Source organism: Prosopis cineraria, unplaced genomic scaffold, assembly GCF_029017545.1.
Source record: "Prosopis cineraria cultivar Desert tree isolate PC_DT_omini unplaced genomic scaffold, ASM2901754v1 PC2, whole genome shotgun sequence".
Lineage (NCBI taxonomy): Eukaryota > Viridiplantae > Streptophyta > Magnoliopsida > Fabales > Fabaceae > Prosopis > Prosopis cineraria.
This window is the reverse complement of record NW_026555333.1, coordinates 12305235-12324245: the sequence shown is the minus strand read 5'-3', so window position 1 is coordinate 12324245 and position 19011 is coordinate 12305235. Positions and strand designations below refer to the sequence as shown.

The window sequence follows — 19011 nt, the reverse complement described above, 5'->3', positions numbered from 1 at the left end:
AAAAAATTATGTTAGTTTGAAAACAATTTACTACTTTATTAGGAGGTAAAATTTAATTAAAAAAGCCTTACATTTTTAAATGAGAGGGAGTATGAAAATAAATATTAAATAAATTGAAGTAATTAATCTACTATCTCTTGAAAATTTTTTATTGTACATAGTATTTTTTTATTAGAAGTAATCATCTTTTTATGAGAATTTAAATCTTAATTTATCATAATATAAAAAGCTAGTGCCTTTCGAAATTCTCAACTCCATTGATTCTTGGAAAACATTTTTTAGCATGAAGTAACAGGAACAATGAAACAATAATAAGGGAAGTTTTTTAAAAATTGAATGGAGCTGAACAATCCACCAATTAGACTGTCAACCAGGTGGCATAACGGCTCAATTTTCTTTAAAAAAAAAAAAACCATTCAAAAGGTTGAGCCATGCTGAACTAGATAAAGAATTGGAACCCACAGTTAGATTGGGGATCATACTTAGTCAGACCAGTTTGATATTTAAAAAAAATCAAAATTTTAAAATTAAATTACAATGTTTAGCAGGCTAAACCTGAACTGAAAATTGTAAATCCTCAATTAGTATATTTTTTAATAATTCACATGGCAAATGCTAATTCTTTTCTACACATTTTTTTACAATTTCATATTTATTTTTACATCTATAACTCTATATTATTAAATACGTATATAATATTATTTTTATTAAATTATTGAGTCACCAATTTGATCACCTATTTAATAAATCTATTAGACCATGAAAAATGTGAATCATTAACCTTTTCAGTTTTTGTTCTAATCTGATTTTTAAAACACTGATGAGGAAATAGGAGGATCAATATCATATCACATCATGTAATATAAATTCAAATAAAAAAAGTTCACAAAATAAAGCATTAAAAACGTAACAAGTTAAAATTGAAAAGTTTAAGAAAATGGATAAGCAAACTTATATGATTAAGAAAACGAGGGAGTTAACAAGATGCCCAAAGCCATTTTCCCCTCCAAAACGATCAGCATGAGCATCTTGTGCAATCAAATCAAAGGGAAGGAAAAGCCTGGGAAAACAAAATAACCAAAGCAAAACAGAATAAGGTGTTCAAACCAAAGAGCAAGAAATGAGATAAATAAATGTATGTTTCCAAATTCGTATCATCCTTTAATATATATATATATATATATTAAATTACTATAATTAACTTGTATAAAAAAAATTACCATAATTAACCCATTAGCTTTAACCTCCTGCCGATCATTATTCATCTCGAATTAAGGGAAGCTTTACTTATTACAAATTTATTCCCAGAAGGATCGATCCTTATTTACACAGATGAGAATTTCTTGGACAATGTACAACTCGGCATCTTGATTTGGACAGAGGATATAAAGTATGAACTGGGACTAAGGCTAATTAATTGCCATGAAGACATGTAGCCTTAATTTGGTTCTGAAGCAACGATGAAGCCATTGAATAAGGTCATTATATACATCTGGCGGGAAGATTGACTTCCAGGATATATATATACTTGGCTTCGCTAGGAGCCCCCTCCCCGGATCCTTCCAAGACCATCCTCCTGATGGTACCATTATTTTCTCAGATCAAAGGAAGTTTAGTCGCTGATTAAGAAATAGCGTTGAGAAAGTTAATTAGGATGAATATGAAGAAAAAGACCACAGGCACAGAAAAAGGAGAGAGAATACTAGAGGAGCTGGTGGAAGCCACCTCCTTCACAGCCTTTCCATTTGGCTGATAAATCTGGTAAGGCGGAGGTGGAGATACAAAATTATTAGGCCTCTTCACTCTGCATGCAAACTCAAATATTACAATTCTGTACTTGTGTCATCATTTTGTTACACACACACACACATAACTGGTGTAGTTAGATGCACCGTGCACGTACCTGTTGGCGTTGGGACAGAAAACGATGTCGTATTCGTAGGCTTTGCAAGTGAAAGTGCTGGTGCCATCATCAAAAGCGTAGCTATAAGCTCTGGGGCAAGCCCTCTTGAAAATGGTGGAATAGTAACTGGGTTGGCACGTGGTTGGGTTCGCATACTCTCCACTGCAACAGTACTGATCCAACCCAAAGGCCTCGCACGCACTCTTGCACCCAACTACACCACCTTGGTATCCTCCTTCTCCACCAACCACTTGAAGCTCTTTAGGGCATCCTGCATGCACAAAACCATCAAGAGAATAATATTGTTTTTCTCGTCATGAGAACTATATATACAGCACAAATATATAGTAAGTATTGGAAGGTTTCGAGTTTCAAGATAGTCTTACCTCTATTCAGATCAGATACACAACCTGTGGCATTACAAGCGCCTCCACTGTACACACCTCGAGGCACTGCAAGGATTGGCAGATTGTAGCCATCCACCATACTTACATCGTAGTAGTCTCGTGTATTGCCTTCTCCCAGAGTTATCTCGAACAGGGACGTCGGTGGGGCCGCGCCATTCCCGTCACACTGAAGCCTTCCTCCACAATCACCTGTCTGGCATTTCCCAATACCTGAAGCGTCAAAATTACAACCTGTTCTTGCCCATATCCGACCCGACCATCCTGGAACGCCGGTGAGTTTCCCGCTCTGGCCGGAGTTTAATTGGAATCCTGTCGTCGTCAGTTGGGGTGAACCGGAGCCAGCGAGGGTGCCGGGCCATATGGTGTAGGGGCAGTTGTTGGTTATGATGAATATGCTTGACGACGATGCAGACAAGAAGACGAAGAGAATGAGAAGGAACCCGGGAAATTTCCAGGACGCCATTATTGGTTGGCATTCACAAGGGGTTGATGGAGAATCCAACTTCGTCCTATATGTAACTTGTACGTTTCTGGAACTGTGCATTACAAAACCAAACCGTTACGTTGCTTTCGTGAAATTCTTCGATCGCATGCAGCCGCAAGGCGGTGATTCTGGGTTTGGTATTTCTTTTCTTGCAGCTGGCCTCGTGGAGAAGAAATGCTTTGCTTTTGCGGTTTCATGGGAAATTGTGCAAATCAGGAAATCCAGAAGTGACCTCTCTGACTGGAGGACCGTGGATTTTCTTTTGAAAATCCTATCAGTAGGATTCCAGTGTACACGTCGCACAAGATTATCCTAAAGAGAAGTGATCTGAGATTCTCCCTGTAATCAATACAGAAAAAGAATACTATTATATTGAATTGATTTGAGTATCAGATTCAGATATCCCATTACCAACAGTTGACCCTTCAGGCCCGCAAAAGCAGAAAGTTCGTTTGCAACAAGGCTTCCCGGTAACTTGTCCTGGAGAATATTTTTCACTACCCATCGTTTGATATCAAGGTTGTTAAATTTATAAATTTAAATAAATTTGTGATAGAAATATAAATTCATATCATAAATTTAATTTGTAAACTCATAAAAATTTACCTCTATCAACAAATAACTATTAAAATATGACTGTAATTTAATTTAAATATATTAAACCATTTATATTAATAAATTATCATATATAAGATATAAAAATTTTAAAATTGAGAACTTATTTTTAGTATTTTTGTTTTCTTTTTTATTAATATTAGTTTTTACATTTTAAGTTTTTTTCTTTTGAATTAGGTCCTATAACTTTTATGAACTAAATTCTTCTTAATTTATACTTAATTGGTTCAACTTAAAAAAAATTAACAAGCTTAACAAGTTTAATCAAACTTACACATAATTTGAGTTTATGAATTAGTTGATACGATTTTATAAATTAAAAATGTAAAAATAATAAACTCTAAAGTGAACTTGTAAGTTTAACCAAATTTGTATTTCGTTTGAGTTTATGAGTAAATTGACACGATTTTATAAGTTAAAAATGTAAAAATATTAAACTCATAGAATTAACTCGAGAATTTGACAATTATGTTTGGAATATAACCATAACTCCTTAATTTCAAGGAAAATTACTACATTTATTCGCCTTAATTTTGCAAAAACGCCATCAAGAGATTTTTCTAATACTTTTTTCACGGTAGTTATATTTTGTAGATTGCCCCAGAAAAGGACAGACGGAATAATTATATAGTCAAAAAGAAATCAAACATTCACTGCAATTCAAGATGCATGGAAACTTGCTCGTGGACAATATATGATAATCATGACCTCTTGCAAGATTCCACCATGTCGCATCCCTTCATAGTGATTTTTTTTGGCTCTGTATCCCTCATTTTCCCAGATTGGCAGAGCTATTGGGAGTATGTTTATTTCTTCGGTAAACAAACAAAAGGTGACAGACCAGGAATATCAAAAGTTGGAACCCTGAAAATGAATTTAGGAGATTACAAGCGAATGAATTTAGGAGAAACTAAGAGGTGTCTTACTCCAAGCTAAATTGGGATTGGACATGCCTAATATTTCAGCTTTCCTCATCTTGCATGTCTGGGTCATCTCCTCAATATTGCAATCCGCATCTGAGCTTTGCTTCTGAACACCCTGCATATTTTGCCAGGTTCATCTCCCTCCAGCTTGTGAGGTTTCATGCATATGCTTCTTGATGATTGCTGCATAAACTTGAGGTAGAACAGAGCATCTTTCATGATAGCAGGCTTAGTTCATATTCCTTAGTTTTGTTCTTATCAAAATCTGTTGTGAAACCTCAGGCCAACAACAGGGCAATTAGTGTCACCATTGACATAACACTAGCACTACTATAAAAAGAGCTTTTCAGGTTGCTTTTTTAGGGCATTTCACATCTCTGTCGTGGGAGATATAGATCCGAACGACATAGTAAGTTGACTTATTTACGTCACTTTTATGAGGAATGTGAAGAAACCACGTCTCTTTTTTACAAAAAGTAACGTGATTTCTCTAAAAACAAGATATTAAAATAATTTTAATTTAAATATCTGTCATTCTTATTTTATCATTTTAGTTAGCCATGAATTTCACAAACCTAAAAAACATAGTACAAGAAAAATAAAACCATGCTAGATTAATTTATGTTAACCATGAACAACTAATTATTTCACCAAAATCTATTGCAGGAAAAAATCCATTGTTGAAATTGCAATTTGAAATGAAACAATATAAATTTTAAAATTTGATTAATCAAAAATCCCCTTCATCTCCTTTTTAGCCTACTCTCTCTCTCTTTGTTTTTTCTTTTATGGGAAGATTCATTAACTCAAAGGAAAAATTATATGAGGTTCATAAATATTAACTTTAAAGCAAAAATGAATAAAAAATGATACCAGAATTGATGAAGAAACTAAAGATCATGGAGAAGGCTCAAGCAAAGGTTAGAAATATCCATAAAAGAAAAAAAGATTTATGGGTAAAAGTGACACTAACAAACTACTGCTCACTCAGGGGAAAGACAACAAGTTGTGGGTCTTGACCATGAGTCGAAGCTGTCAGTTGAATGGGAGAAATAGGAGGAGACGAGGAGAAGCAAGAGCTGTTTATCGAATGCTCGTCGTTGAATGCTGGCCATAGATCTCAATTAAATATATTAGTTGTATATCTCGATGCTATAGGTCTCAATGCAGTAGGAAGGAGAAGAGAGAGTTGCTGTGTGGAGGAGAGGAGAGAGCTGTAGTGGGGAGAAGAGAGATGTGTTGCCATCGAAGGGAAAGAGGGAGAGGAGTTAGGTTTCAAAATACAACATGATAAAGCAAGGAAGGAGCTCAATATGATTTAAAAAAAGTTGGCTAAAATCCACGTCACTTTTTAAGAAAGTGACGTGAAAAATGTCTAAAAAATTAATAATTTAAAATAATTTATTTTTTACAATTCATGTCACTTTTTTAAAAAAGCAATATGGATGAATTATTCATATAATAATTTAAAATAATTTATTTTCTACAATTCACGTCGCTTTCTTTGAAAGGGACGTGGATAATTTATCCACATCACTTTCTAAAAACCAATGTGGAAAACAACATAAAAAATGTTTAGAAATTAATAATTTTTTTCACAATCCTCGTCATTCTTTGTAAAACAATGTGGATTTAAATTTTGATGTCATTTTTATGGAAAGTAACATTAATAATATTATATATTCAATACTTATTTACAAAATTACCACCATCTCTATTTTTATGTCACTTTTACAAAAAGTGACGTAAATTGTATATTTTGCAGTAGTGTAGAAATGGATAGTCCTACTACTAGAGAGTTCACTAAAGATATAATTGCAACTAGAAAATGGATGCAATTATGCAAATAGAGCCTGCTCAAATTCTCCATTATATTGTTCAACAATCAACGATCAAAGTTACTTGAAGTTCTACATTACATCAACATTACTAGGATACTCACCAATATCAAGGAGTAATCTAATGCTACATTTAATTTTATGACCAATTTTTGTTCAATAGAAAAGGGATAATAATTTTTCTTTTCAGTTATGACTAACATCAGAGAAAAATCTTTTAAAAGGAGAAGCATGAGTTTGTGAATCTCGTCTTCACTTAAAACTGCAGCCATTAGAGCAAAATTGTTTGCATCAAGCTTTCTCATGACACCTTTCATGGCTTGCTCCTCCACTTGTGTGAGAGTAAAAAATTTGACCACTAGCTCAGTAAAGGGAACTATGGTTATCATATAGAATTCTTTGATTACAATTTTTATCACAAATGTAAGTCATCCTTATTAGTTTGTAGTGATACATGTTTCCCTACAAGCGTTCATTCTCACACTTCTAATCTCATTTGTGAGTAGGAATTGAACCATCTTGATGGCCTAAAATACTCGAAAGAAAAATAACATTGGTAGAACTTGCAACCATAGATTTTCCAGACACCTCTACTCCTTTCGTTGAAGCAACTACTCTTAGTCCTTGCCTAAATAGTCTGCACGATCCATCACAGTTCAAATTACAATGGTATGACTTGTGATCAATCAAACTCAAGGATTTTACTGTCCCTACATTAAAAAATATATAGAACCAGAGATATCCTGCTATCATCCAATCACATTATGTCATTTGTTTCTATTAGGTATAATTCATAAATGGTACCATAAAAAGAATGGCTGCAATGGAAGTTGCTTCTATGAAATAAATTGTACTTTCAAAATTTTATAGCATGAAAATAACAAGAAAATAGTTAAAAAGGTTAATGAACATTCGACCATGCATAAGTAAAAGTAAAATCTACAGAGAGAATGTGAGAATGGGTTGTCATACAATGCAAATCTAGAGTGTAATTCAAGCAACATGAATGTAGCTGGAGAACAATTCTAGAGTATTTTCTATTTGTCTTTGTGGGAAAATATGAAAAGTGATGCCTAATCTATGAAGAAGCTAACAATACTAACATTTATTACAATGGAAGAAGAAGAAAACGTAAAAGAAAATAACTCACGAAATGGACTAAGTCAATTCATGATGTCCTTCTTCCTCCTTAATTACACCTATAATGAGAAAAACAGATGCAAAAATTACCTTATTGGAAAATGAGTATTTATAGAGAATGAACTAGCGAGATATCACAACAAGCTTGAGGTCTGATGGCCATAAAGACGAAGAAGCACTTTGATTTGTTATGGCATTATAGATTATAGATTTATAATATCATGGGTTAAGGGAAAATTTTGCCATAAAAGTTTTCTAAAAAGAATTACTAGATATTCTTATGTTTGATAAGGAATAATGTTCCCTCAACAGTGTTCAAAGGAAAGCAATGTCCAACCTCTGCTATGTGTCAAAAGGCCTATATTAAATGGCATGTAAACTTGAAATGGCCATGTAATTTTCTTAGTTAGCAAGTGTTAATCTGCACACATTAGAATTTATTTATTAAAAACTTTTTCAAATCAAATCTTCCTTTTTAAAATTGAATCAAACCCAAGCAAAGACATTTGAAACTTTGAACTAATTGCCTTTAACATGTCAAAGATTTTCTCTCAAACCCACTTGTGCAAATTACAACATTTTTTTCTTATAACCATAGTTGAAAATTGTAGCTAAATGTATGAAAATTGTTGCCAAAAACTAAAGGTAACATTTTTGAACTCATGCCTATTCCAAAATTACCTATTATAACAGACAACTCTATAATCACACATTTCAAAGTCTATTTCCTATATTTTAAAAATAAGCAACAGTTCTCATGTTAACCTATTACAACAGCTCTTAATAGTTGCCTATTACTATATGATAGGCAACATTTTTAGAACTGTTGTGTAATGGAAAATAGAAAAAAAATTAATATTTCTATCCATACATGGTATTCAAACCCTATACCTTAGGGAAGTTAAACATAACTCTTGTCACTTTTCCAAAGCCATTACTATGATGTCATTTGGTGCAAATTATTTTATATATAAATAATTTTTAAAGTGATTTTTAAATTTAACTAATTACTAATTTAATAAATAAATCAATTAATTATTTAATTATTAAAAGTATAACAAAAAATACTAAAAAGTATAAAATTAAATTGTTTTTATATATAAAAACACAACATGCAACGTTTATTAAATTTTGTCAAAAGAGATATTTAAAGGTAACATTTATTTAATTGTCGCTTATTAAAAATAGGAACAGCTTTTAAATGTTATAAAAAAATTATTTTATAAGCAATAATTCTAATGTTGTCTATTTAAAAAATACAATTCAATAGTTTAAACATGTTGCTTGTACTATGTTAGGCAATAGTTTTTAAGTGTTGTCAAATATATGTTGCTCAAAGTAGTGATAAATTACAATACTTAAAAAATGTTGCTTATTTACACATTAGGCAACACTTTTAAAACTGTTGCAAAATGAAGTGTTGCCAGAAGCAAAAAATGTTATAGTGGGTGCAAAGATAGGGACTCCTTGAACCACTTGAACCTTTCTTCTAAAACCTATTTTTGCCACAACAATAGTGGACTTGACATCGTCAACAATGGGAAGCAGGTGGGGGTCATGTTCTTAAGATGGTATGGTGGAGAGCTGGACTACAAGAGTTGAATAGTCTTCTATCATTGTGGTCTGAAAGCACCTCAATGGACATCATGGAGCCAGAGTAACCTAGGTAGGAGATTTTATAGTTGCTCAAGCTATTATCAAATTAGTATTGTATGGTTTCTATCCTTGCCCATTTCTCCTACTATTATTAATTTTATTTTATTTACAAGGAGGGGGTTGTGGTTTTTTTCATCTAACATGACAATAAAATGGGTTAGAGGTCTAAGGAAGTAATAAATAAGTTACTGGACTATGTTGATAGGTTGTATGATACAATGTAGAGTAGATAAGAGAATAACAGGGTTGTAGGTTCAAAATTTGATGCAAAAATTGATTCTATATATGCTAACTTGAAGACAATTAAGAGGAGATGTTTGAAGAATCAGATTAATGCGTGAGTTTTAAAGAAGAAACTAAAGGTTTCACTGGCTGTGTTGTTTCTAAGTTGGGTTTTTCCCTTTTTAAAAGAGTTTAAGAGGTTGTAATTGATGTGGATCAATTCAGTTTGATCTTGTAGATGTGTCACCCTTTTTTAAATAAATTCTTGTAAGACCATTACAAATAAATATCATGTTTCAAAAGCATCCCTACCACATGGGCTTCCAATTGTACATTCTTTATGCTTTTTCGATGTCTATTTGTCAACATTAGTTAGTGGATAAAAAAGAGCAACATTTTCTCCCTTTTGAACACTTCTAAGACAACATTGCTCCTTATGAAATATTAAAGTACCTGGGGGTCCTTTTAGAAAAGTTCTAGGGCAAATTTACCCTTTAACCCTAATATCATACAACATAATGTCCAATAATAAAAGAGGGGGAATTACATCCATGGATTTTGTAGAACTTTATTTGTAAAAAGGATCAAATAAATTTGATATCACTTTATAGTTCCTTTACGGGGTTTGATATCTAAATAATATTGTTAGGGAAAAGACAAAAATATCCTTTGTGGTGGAAATTTGATATTACTCAAACTTGCTAGTTCCATCACTCGTTAAAATGTAATAAGTAATTGATGTTTTACAAATGTTTGCTAGTCAAATAGAACATCTCACTTGTTATTTCACTCAATCTTGTTGGTTTCATTTCATTGCTTAGATTTATTATTTTCTTATCTCTTGCTTGTTAAAATATAATGAGTATAGTTGTTTTTCAAATGTTTGCTTGTTAAACAAAGTACCTCACTTGTTGTGCCACTCAAACTTCTTATCCTATTGCTTAGACTTGTTATTTTCTAACCCATTGCCTATTTAAATGTAATGGATAGTTGTTTTTGGAATGTTTACTTGTTAAATAAAGCTTCTCCCTTATTATTTTGCTCAAACTAATTTCATTGCTTAGACTTGTTATTTTTTGACATCTCTCACTTATTAAAAGGTAATGGATACTTGTTGCTTTTCTAATATTTGTTTGTTAAATAGAGCACTTCACTTACTGTCTCACTCAAACATGTCAATTTCATTACATAGACTTGTTAAAATATAATAGGCATTTGTTTTTCCAATTTTTGCCTCTTAAATAGAGCACCCCAATTGTCCTTTTCACTCAAACTTGTTAGTTCTATTGCTTAAGGGCAATTAGGTATTCTCATAATTAGAATTAATTTTACTTAAATTTCACAAAGCTGTAAAGTAATATCAGGTTTCTTAGGTTTTTTTTTTGCAAATAAAGTCCTACAAGGTCTTTGGATGCAATTTCTCATAAAAAAACTAAAATTAATATGTATAAAATCTTCTCTCTCTCTCTCCCCCCCGCTCCTAAAAATCTATTCACTTTTCAATTCATTATTTTTGTTTTTGTTTAAGCACAGCAGTGCACATATGTTTTTTTGGACTGAACAGTGCACAAATGTTAAAAACTAAAGAAATTAAATTTGACACAAAACTAGCGAGTAGACATGAAATACATGTGAAATTCGAACAAATGGTGGGTTAGATGTAACTAGAATTTACTCCTGTGTGATGTATGGGTTATTATGATAACCCATAAAAAATATATAATTTATAATATTATCTTTAATTTTTAATTATATTATGTTTTGGACTATGCACTACTAGAATGGTTTTCAAAGCACAAGGCCTCAAAATAAATCTTCTAAAAAAAATCTACTTTGGAAAGAATTTCTTGACTCACTTGATGGATTCTTCTATCCAGAATGATTTGCTCAAGAGAGACCTTATTTCTCTTCTTAATTATGTTAACAAAAGTCTCGATTTACATAAATAAATCTATATTACCTTTAAATATATTTTTAAATACTTTACCATTAGTAACTTTATCCTTATAACTTTCAATTTACTTATTTATATATTGACTTTTTTTAAAAAAATGTAATGCATTCCTCTTTTTTTTTCATATTCAATCCTTTTGAAAAATGAAAGGGGCATCATACCCATATTTGAAGAATTCATACATTTATTGCCATTTTCTATTTCATATTATACTTCGAGAAAATTAACTCAACAGCCCCAAAAAATACAACTTTCATAAACTATAGATGAGGTTTTTAAATATTTTAAAATATGACCTATTCATAAAATTAATTAGATATGTTTTTTTTTCTTTTTCATCCTCAAAATAAATTTATTATTAAGATAAAATATATTTGATTTAACTAATATTTAACTGATTGAATCTTTCATTTTTATCATAAGAAATCATACTATGCCTTCTCCCTTTTTCATTTATCATCTTTGAATATTTTCTTCATCAGATTTTTAAATTTGATTTTCCTGAATCATGATATCCATTTCTCATATAGTGCTTTTCTTCATCAAAATTTTTGATCTAATTTACCTGCATCACCATCTTTATTGCAGAGCTTGTCCTCCCTCTCCCTCTCCATTTTTTTCAGATATTATAAAGAGCACATTAGACATTGAAAAAAAAACTCCATTACTGACCTGTAATACTATATCATTGATATATGGCTGTATATCAATGATAAATAAATTAGTAAATTTTTGCTAATATGGCTTATTTATTAGTGATATATAATAATATATCATTGATATACTATCATAAATTAACATAACCAGACAATCAAATATAAACTTATTTATAATTGATATATAGTAGTATATTAATAATATAGTATCATAGATCAGTAACATAAAAAATACATAATCATTTGCCCAAAGAAAATTAAACAAAATCTCAAAAAACCCTCACTTGAACTCTGGCTTTTATAATAAAGTCTGACTGCACTTCCTCACCCTGAATTTGCAGCTTTAGTATGGCTTTGTGTAGAAGTTGTAGTTTCAGACTTCCTTACCTCGCATTCATGATTTTCCAACTTAAATCTATAGCTTTCAGTTATCTCGCCTTGCATTCACGTGGTCTCCTAGATAAAATCTCTAACTGTGTTTATCCATCAATGTGAGTTGTTCCATCATTTACTGTCAATTTCTTCACCATCGTGATTGAGAGTGTAATGTCATCTCCATATCTTCAGATGTGTGAAAGCGAAACCAATGTGAAAAAGGACAATCAAGATATTGTGATGTTTAAGGGTAATTTTGTTTTTTATATCAAAGGTAAATTAAAAAAATGGCCATTATTTTAATTTAGAGAAGGGTGGGTTACTAGTTTTATTTGGTCATATAATGTTGGCTAAATTTGCTAGAGCTCCTTGTACTTCATAGATTCACCCAATAATATTTATATTTTAAAATTTTTTCGAACATGAGACTACTGCCGAAAAAAAAACTTGAGTTTTATACTTTAAAAAAAAAAACTCCCACTCTGCCTTCTAAGAAAATTTCATTCCCCACCTAAAATTCATTTGTTGCTATTTATTTTTTAAATCTCAAGTATATGCATTTTTAATAATATATTTTCTTAAACATTGATTATAAAAATTGTATAAAACTAATAAATCATAACCCGGTGATAATGTTTTTTTTTTCATTGATTACATCATTTTATGATTTTAATTTGGGCTTCTTACCTCTTTCACCGTTTAGGCCCCTTTTTCGAAATGGGAAAAAAAATTTCTTTTCATACAACGTCCCAAAACAATTTCCAATGGATAAAATGATATTAAAGTATAAAAATAATAAATTTATGACCGCTGTCAATTAGATGCTTAATAATTTTTTTAAACAAATTAGTTATAAATATTGATTCAATCATAAATTTAAAAGTTTTAATTATAAATAAAATATTTAAAAAATAATTATTAATTTACAATTGAGAACCTATTTATGATTGTTTGAATTGATATTCGTAACTCACTCTTTCCAATCCAAAATATAAGTAATTTTTTTAAAAATTATGCATACCAAGGAAGTTGCCAATCCTATAATATATATACTCCTTCCGTTCAAAAATATAAAATATTTTTTTGAAGAGTTGAATGTTCACAAAAGTAAGACATTTTTACTCTTTTGAAGTATAATCATTGTTTTTTTTAAAAATGCCTCTATTAATGTTGACTTTATATTTATTGTAAAATGTTTAATAGGAGTAAATATGTAAATATATGGTTATTTTAAAGGTAGATAACTGCTTTATTAGGGGTGAGATTCAGTTAAACATGTCTTATATTTTTAAACAGAGGGAGCATATATATATATATATTGTTTTCTTTTCTTATTTGTACTCTCAATCATCAATGCATTTTACGATAAGTAAGAAATAGCTTCATATAAGGATTTAACTTAATAAATATAAGAATTTTTTTTACATATATTAAATTGTTTATATTTTAAATTAATATTAATTAAAAATATTTATATTTTGACTTAGAAAGAGCAGACTTAAATGTCATGAATTTTTTATTTTAGGATTTTATTAACGGGCTGCCCTTTTTGCCATTTGGCACCTAACTTTGAGCAATGAAATTTCCCAGCGCAACGTATCATGAGGAGTTGAGGAAAAGGAAGTCGGAGCAGCGGATATATACTCATCTTGATTCATCAGGCACCACGTGGGCGACATCCTCGGCTTTTGACGACTCCATGCGATGGCATCTGGGATAAATATTCTGTTTCAAATATTTCTAATGATGTGTCAAAAAATATATATTTCTAATAACTAATATTAATATCTTAAATTAATTTTAATTATTTTTTATTTCATTGTACTTCCAGTATTTTCAAAAATCTGGAAATAGTTATTTAATATGATTGTATGTTTTAAAACTCAAACTCAAATTTAAGATTTTAAAATAATTAAATTAATTCAATTTTATCGACTAATTGAACCAAATGTTTCTCAATTTAACTTTAATTATTCTATTTAGTCATTATATCATATCTTATTAGTTCTCCTAATGACCTTTTTTTTTAATTCACATGAACTAAAATCTATAGCTCGATATCTCAACAACTGGTCATACTGCTAGCACAAATTTGTTGTGATAGTTAATAATATGTTAGCACAACTTATCCAATCCTAAGAATAGTGTGATTAATCAACAATGTCAAGCTAGCATCCACATTTTTCACCTGAATTTCCCATGATTGAGTCACATTGTGATCCCATGAAACAAGAAAACAGCTTGTGCAATCAAATGACATATAAACTAACATTACTGGTGACAATTAATTAAGATTTTAACTTCTTTTCAACAACGTCTTCTCTTTGCTATTTGCTATTCTATGCCTCAAAACACAGCACATCACAGCTAAGAGCTGGCTGATTTTCCTTTTTGTTTTTTGGGATAACTGGCTGCTCCTTTACTTATCTTACATTGATTGTGATGTTATGAGAGTTCCCACCACAATAATCACTATATAAATTTATTAACAAATGAGTTAAGGCAGTGATTTCTTACGAGGCAGTGAGAATGGGTTCAAGTCTCCGGACAAGTCATTTTATCATAAGCTCAATGTACAATTAAGGACAAAATATCTTAGGTCGATCAAAATTAATGTCTTTTGAAAATAAAACATAATTTGATACTCTCTCCGTGTCAAAGTATAAAATATTTTTAAATAAAATATCACATATCAATAAATATCATTAAATATACTTAACAATTTATCTTTTTAAAATAAAAATATAAATTTTTAGAATACCTATTATTTAATATACTAAAAAGAGAATGGTCAGAAATTATTAATAGAGAGATAAAAGGTAATATTAAAATTGATGTATTTAATAAAAATTTAATTTATTTAAAATATTTTATATTTTGAGATGAAATTTTTTTTTAAAAATGTACTGTAATTTGAAATGGTAAGGGTATTATTTTTTGACAACAAACTTCATTCAGGCAACATATTTAATTATTTATATGATAGACTTGTTAATTACTGTGATCTCATATGATGAATAGTTGCAAATTTATTAATATAAAAATTACAATAAGCAATCCCATTGACATTGATGATTCGTGGATAAATTAAACGGCTGATGTTTTAAACTCCTCATGGGAACTCGGAACTAGCTCTATATATATATTCTTTATTTTTTTTTAAAGCTATCTTTATACATATTCAAACAAAAGAATCGGGAGAGGGAGAGGGAGAGATTTCTAAAGTCGTACAATAATAATCATCATATGTAATTAATGTCTTGATCATAAAATCAAACAATATGCATCTCCTCATACAACCACCGCATGACATTTTTGTCAAACTAGTGGATATTGCAAAACTTGCCAGAACTCAATAAAAAAAAAAAATACAGACCGTGTTAGATAACTAGAAATTTATTGGGCCTACCTTCATTATCAGATTCGTATGTATATTTTGTTCCGTAAAATGAACGTTAGTTAGTTCGCTGAAGCATTTGAAATTAGAATTAGTTCCCAGCCGGCCAGAGACGGCTTTATCACACGTATACACTGCATTAGTTGACAAAAGAAAAGCAAAACGAGAATAAGACGAGTCTTCACTTTGTTGATTAGAATAATTTTGGAATGACTCCAGGAAAGTGTTTTTATGGCCCCACAAACAAATGAAAAATAGACTTCAAAATGTGTTTGAAGCTTGAAAACTGCTGAGGAATCATAGTGATAATAGTTAATGATTGAATTTAATGGTTACTTAACCCAAACAAAACGACATGACTGATTCCATGGTAGTTTTTTTTTTTTTTTTAACCAGTCTCAGTGCAGGGTTCAACTCTGGACTAGTTTTAGACGGGAAAAAAAAAATAGCAAGAGTGACGGAAGGACTATTGACGAAAATAATTCAAAATAAAAAGATCATGGCGTAGTGAAAATGATGGGGTAAGGACCACGGGGAAAAAAAAAATAAAAGACCACCTAACAATAGGGAAAAAAATAGTTCATTAACAATAAACTCAAATGTAAATTTCAGAATCTCAAATATAAATAAATATAAGAAAATATCATAAAGATAGAAAGATATATGAAGATGTTATAAAATTTTAAAATAACTAATCATAAATCATTTCTTAGAAATAAAGATTACGAAAATATCATAAAATCTAAAAATAATTAAATAATAATCATTTGTATTATTATAATCAAATAGAAAATAATATCCAATTTTTATAAAATCTCAACAAAAATAAATTTCTTGTTATATATTTAAATTATCTAAAATCAGCATATTTTTTAATTTTAAACAAATCGGCTGTCAATTACTGCTCACGTCTTGTAAATTTTTTTGGTTCAACACATACTGAAAGTCACCGTCCTATATCTTCATACAGGAAGCAATCCTAATCCTGTTTGAGACGCTGGAAGTCACCGTCCTGTAAATTTGAAAAGCTCTGCAGTAATGCATTACGCACATCAAAGCATGTGGGCCCGGTCGAGACGAGTTATGTTACTTTATTGATGGATTCAGTTGACCTTTTGCGTCAGGAGGAGAGCCGATCGGGTAGATAACCACAACGTTCAAACCCAGAAACATATTCAATTGGATGAACCAAATAGTTTGAATTTTACAGAATATTTTCACCTCTCAAACCATACCCCTTAGTCGTATAGCTCTTCGAGCTGCACGATTCGACGAAGAGGTTTGCGTAAGCGTCCGGCACTTGCTGATTTTTCTGAATTTGATTGACAGAAGACAGAGCCCGTAAAACAGACCTATCGTAAATTGTAACATTCTTTTTGTCTCGATAGGCCTCCCCTCTAGCCTCGTCCTTTAATTCCTCCATCCTCATTCACTAATTATCCGTAAATTTCTCGATCTCCATCTTTCACTCTCTGAGACGGGCTCACCCACACACAGAGAACCTCAGATTTCATATACCCAGAACACCAAAATCAATCCTTTTTGGTATTGCGGGGGATGGGTATCACTGGAGACGAAGAATCTGGAACCCAGCTTCCTGAGAACGCAAAAGTTCTTCCCTTTTTAGGTACAATTCACCGCTGGTTCAAGTTGTCCTTATTGGGGTAGTCTGCTTTTGTTGCCCTGGCATGTTCAATGCACTCTCCGGCATGGGTGGCGGTGGTCAGGTGGACCCCACTGCAGCTAACAACGCCAACACTGCTCTTTACACCTCCTTCGCCATTTTTGGCGTCCTCGGCGGTGGCATCTACAACATCCTCGGACCCCACCTAACCCTATTCGCAGGCTGCTCTACCTATGTCATCTACGCCGGTTCGTTCCTCTACTACAACCACTACCACCACCAAGCCTTCGCCATCGTCGCCGGCGCCATACTCGGCATCGGCGCTGGCCTCCTGTGGGCGGCGCAGGGTGCTATCATGACTTCCTACCCTCCGGTCAATCGCAAAGGGACTTATATTTCCCTATTCTGGAGTATCTTCAATATGGGGGGTGTGATTGGCGGGCTTATCCCTTTCATTTTGAATTACCGTCGTAGCGAGGCTGCTTCTGTTAATGATGCAACCTATATAGGATTCATGTGCTTCATGTCCGCTGGAACGGTTTTGTCTCTAACAATCTTGCCCCCCCATAAGGTTGTTCGTGATGATGGGACCAAGTGTACAAAGATCTTGTACTCTAATGTCTCCACTGAGGCTCTGGAAATTCTGAAGCTGTTCTTGAATTGGAAGATGCTTCTCATAGTTCCTGCTGCTTGGAGCAGCAATTTCTTCTACACTTACCAGTTCAATAACGTCAATGGAGTTCTTTTTAATTTGAGAACAAGAGGGTTGAACAGTGTGGTCTACTGGGCTGCTCAGATGTTGGGGTCGGTGGGAATTGGGTATTTGATGGATTTCAGTTTTAAGAGCAGAAGAATAAGGGGATTTGTGGGGATTGGTGTTGTTGCTGTCCTTTCTTCTGCTATATGGGGTGGTGGTCTGGCCAATCAACTCAGGTACTCCAAGAATAATTTGCCTGATAAATTGGATTTTAAGGACTCAGGTTCTGCTTTCGCTGGACCCTTTGTCTTGTACTTCTGCTTTGGATTGCTAGATGCCATGTTCCAGAGCATGGTCTATTGGCTCATTGGTGCCCTGGCTGACGATTCTGAGATCCTTAGCAGGTAATCCATTCATCCATCCAATCAAATCAATTCTTATTAGCCAATTATAAAATCTACAGGCATGTCTTTTTACTATTTTATCTCTTGCAGGTACGCTGGATTCTATAAAGGGATTCAAAGTGCAGGAGCAGCAGTGGCTTGGCAAGTTGATACGAGGAACGTGTCCTTCATGACACAGTTGATAGTGAATTGGGTGCTCACCACTGTAAGCTATCCGTTATGATGCTGCTGTGAAAGATGACAATAAGGCTGAAGAGGAACCCTACAAACAGGTTGCTTCGGAGCAGTGACAAACACATGTAACAGCAAGAGGCTTCTCTGCAGGAGATTAAAAGTATAGAAGATAATGTTCCAAAAAAATTAAAAAAAAAAAGGGATAGACCCCTGATCTGTGCAGGACTTGAGGGCAAACACGTTTGTTTTTATCTTCTTGTTCCTTGTATTTACTTTTCCGCGTTCCCATTGTTAAATGTCTTTGCCATTGGGTGCCATGTGCCTACGAACACAATTTGTCAACAAGCGAAGGAGACAACCAAGGTACAGGAGTCAAATTTTCAGATACCCTCGAGGATTCTTGTTGTTTTGTATATTAAAACAGTGGCTTAGTTGAAATTATAGCAGTAAACAGTGAAGCTAAAAAATAAGCAAAATGAAAGAACTTTTCTATTATACACCTATTGGTCAATGAATTACAACGTTTCGTGTGAAATAACTAA

At 32.1% G+C, this 19011-nt stretch overlaps 2 protein-coding genes across 5 annotated transcripts; one reads left to right on the top strand and one right to left on the bottom strand.

Annotated features, from left to right (window-relative positions):
* Nucleotides 1-827: 827 nt before the first annotated feature.
* Nucleotides 828-2807, bottom strand: LOC129300832 (pathogenesis-related thaumatin-like protein 3.5). Of its 4 annotated transcripts, none has more exons than XM_054939441.1 (5): nt 2290-2807; nt 1904-2174; nt 1704-1804; nt 1221-1619; nt 828-1060 (listed from the first exon to the last, which is right to left on the bottom strand). In XM_054939441.1, exons 1-4 carry the CDS (start codon nt 2771-2773, stop codon nt 1597-1599), a joined length of 879 nt encoding a protein of 292 aa, XP_054795416.1. In that variant the 5' UTR covers nt 2774-2807; the 3' UTR covers nt 828-1060; nt 1221-1596. The 4 variants fall into 4 exon arrangements, with proteins under 4 accessions (XP_054795416.1, XP_054795426.1, XP_054795402.1 ...); XM_054939451.1 differs by having other exon boundaries at nt 1726-1804; XM_054939427.1 differs by having other exon boundaries at nt 829-1060; nt 1221-1804.
* Nucleotides 2808-16763: 13956 nt separating this feature from the next.
* LOC129302534 (UNC93-like protein 1) lies at nt 16764-18518 on the top strand. Its single transcript, XM_054941472.1, has 2 exons — nt 16764-18295; nt 18386-18518. The coding sequence occupies exons 1-2, from the start codon at nt 17259-17261 to the stop codon at nt 18516-18518; spliced, it is 1170 nt and encodes a 389-aa protein (XP_054797447.1). The 5' UTR covers nt 16764-17258.
* Nucleotides 18519-19011: the final 493 nt, after the last annotated feature.

Coding starts and splice junctions, on each gene's coding strand:
- LOC129300832 (XM_054939427.1), bottom strand. CDS start 2,773: ATGGCGTCCTGGAAATTTCCCGGGTTCCTTCTCATTCTCTTCGTCTTC. Junction 2,175..2,289: donor TGTATCTGATCTGAATAGAG/GTAAGACTATCT, acceptor TTGTGCATGCAG/GATGCCCTAAAGAGCTTCAA. Junction 1,805..1,903: donor TTCTGTCCCAACGCCAACAG/GTACGTGCACGG, acceptor GTTTGCATGCAG/AGTGAAGAGGCCTAATAATT.
- LOC129302534 (XM_054941472.1), top strand. CDS start 17,259: ATGTTCAATGCACTCTCCGGCATGGGTGGCGGTGGTCAGGTGGACCCC. Junction 18,296..18,385: donor GATTCTGAGATCCTTAGCAG/GTAATCCATTCA, acceptor TATCTCTTGCAG/GTACGCTGGATTCTATAAAG.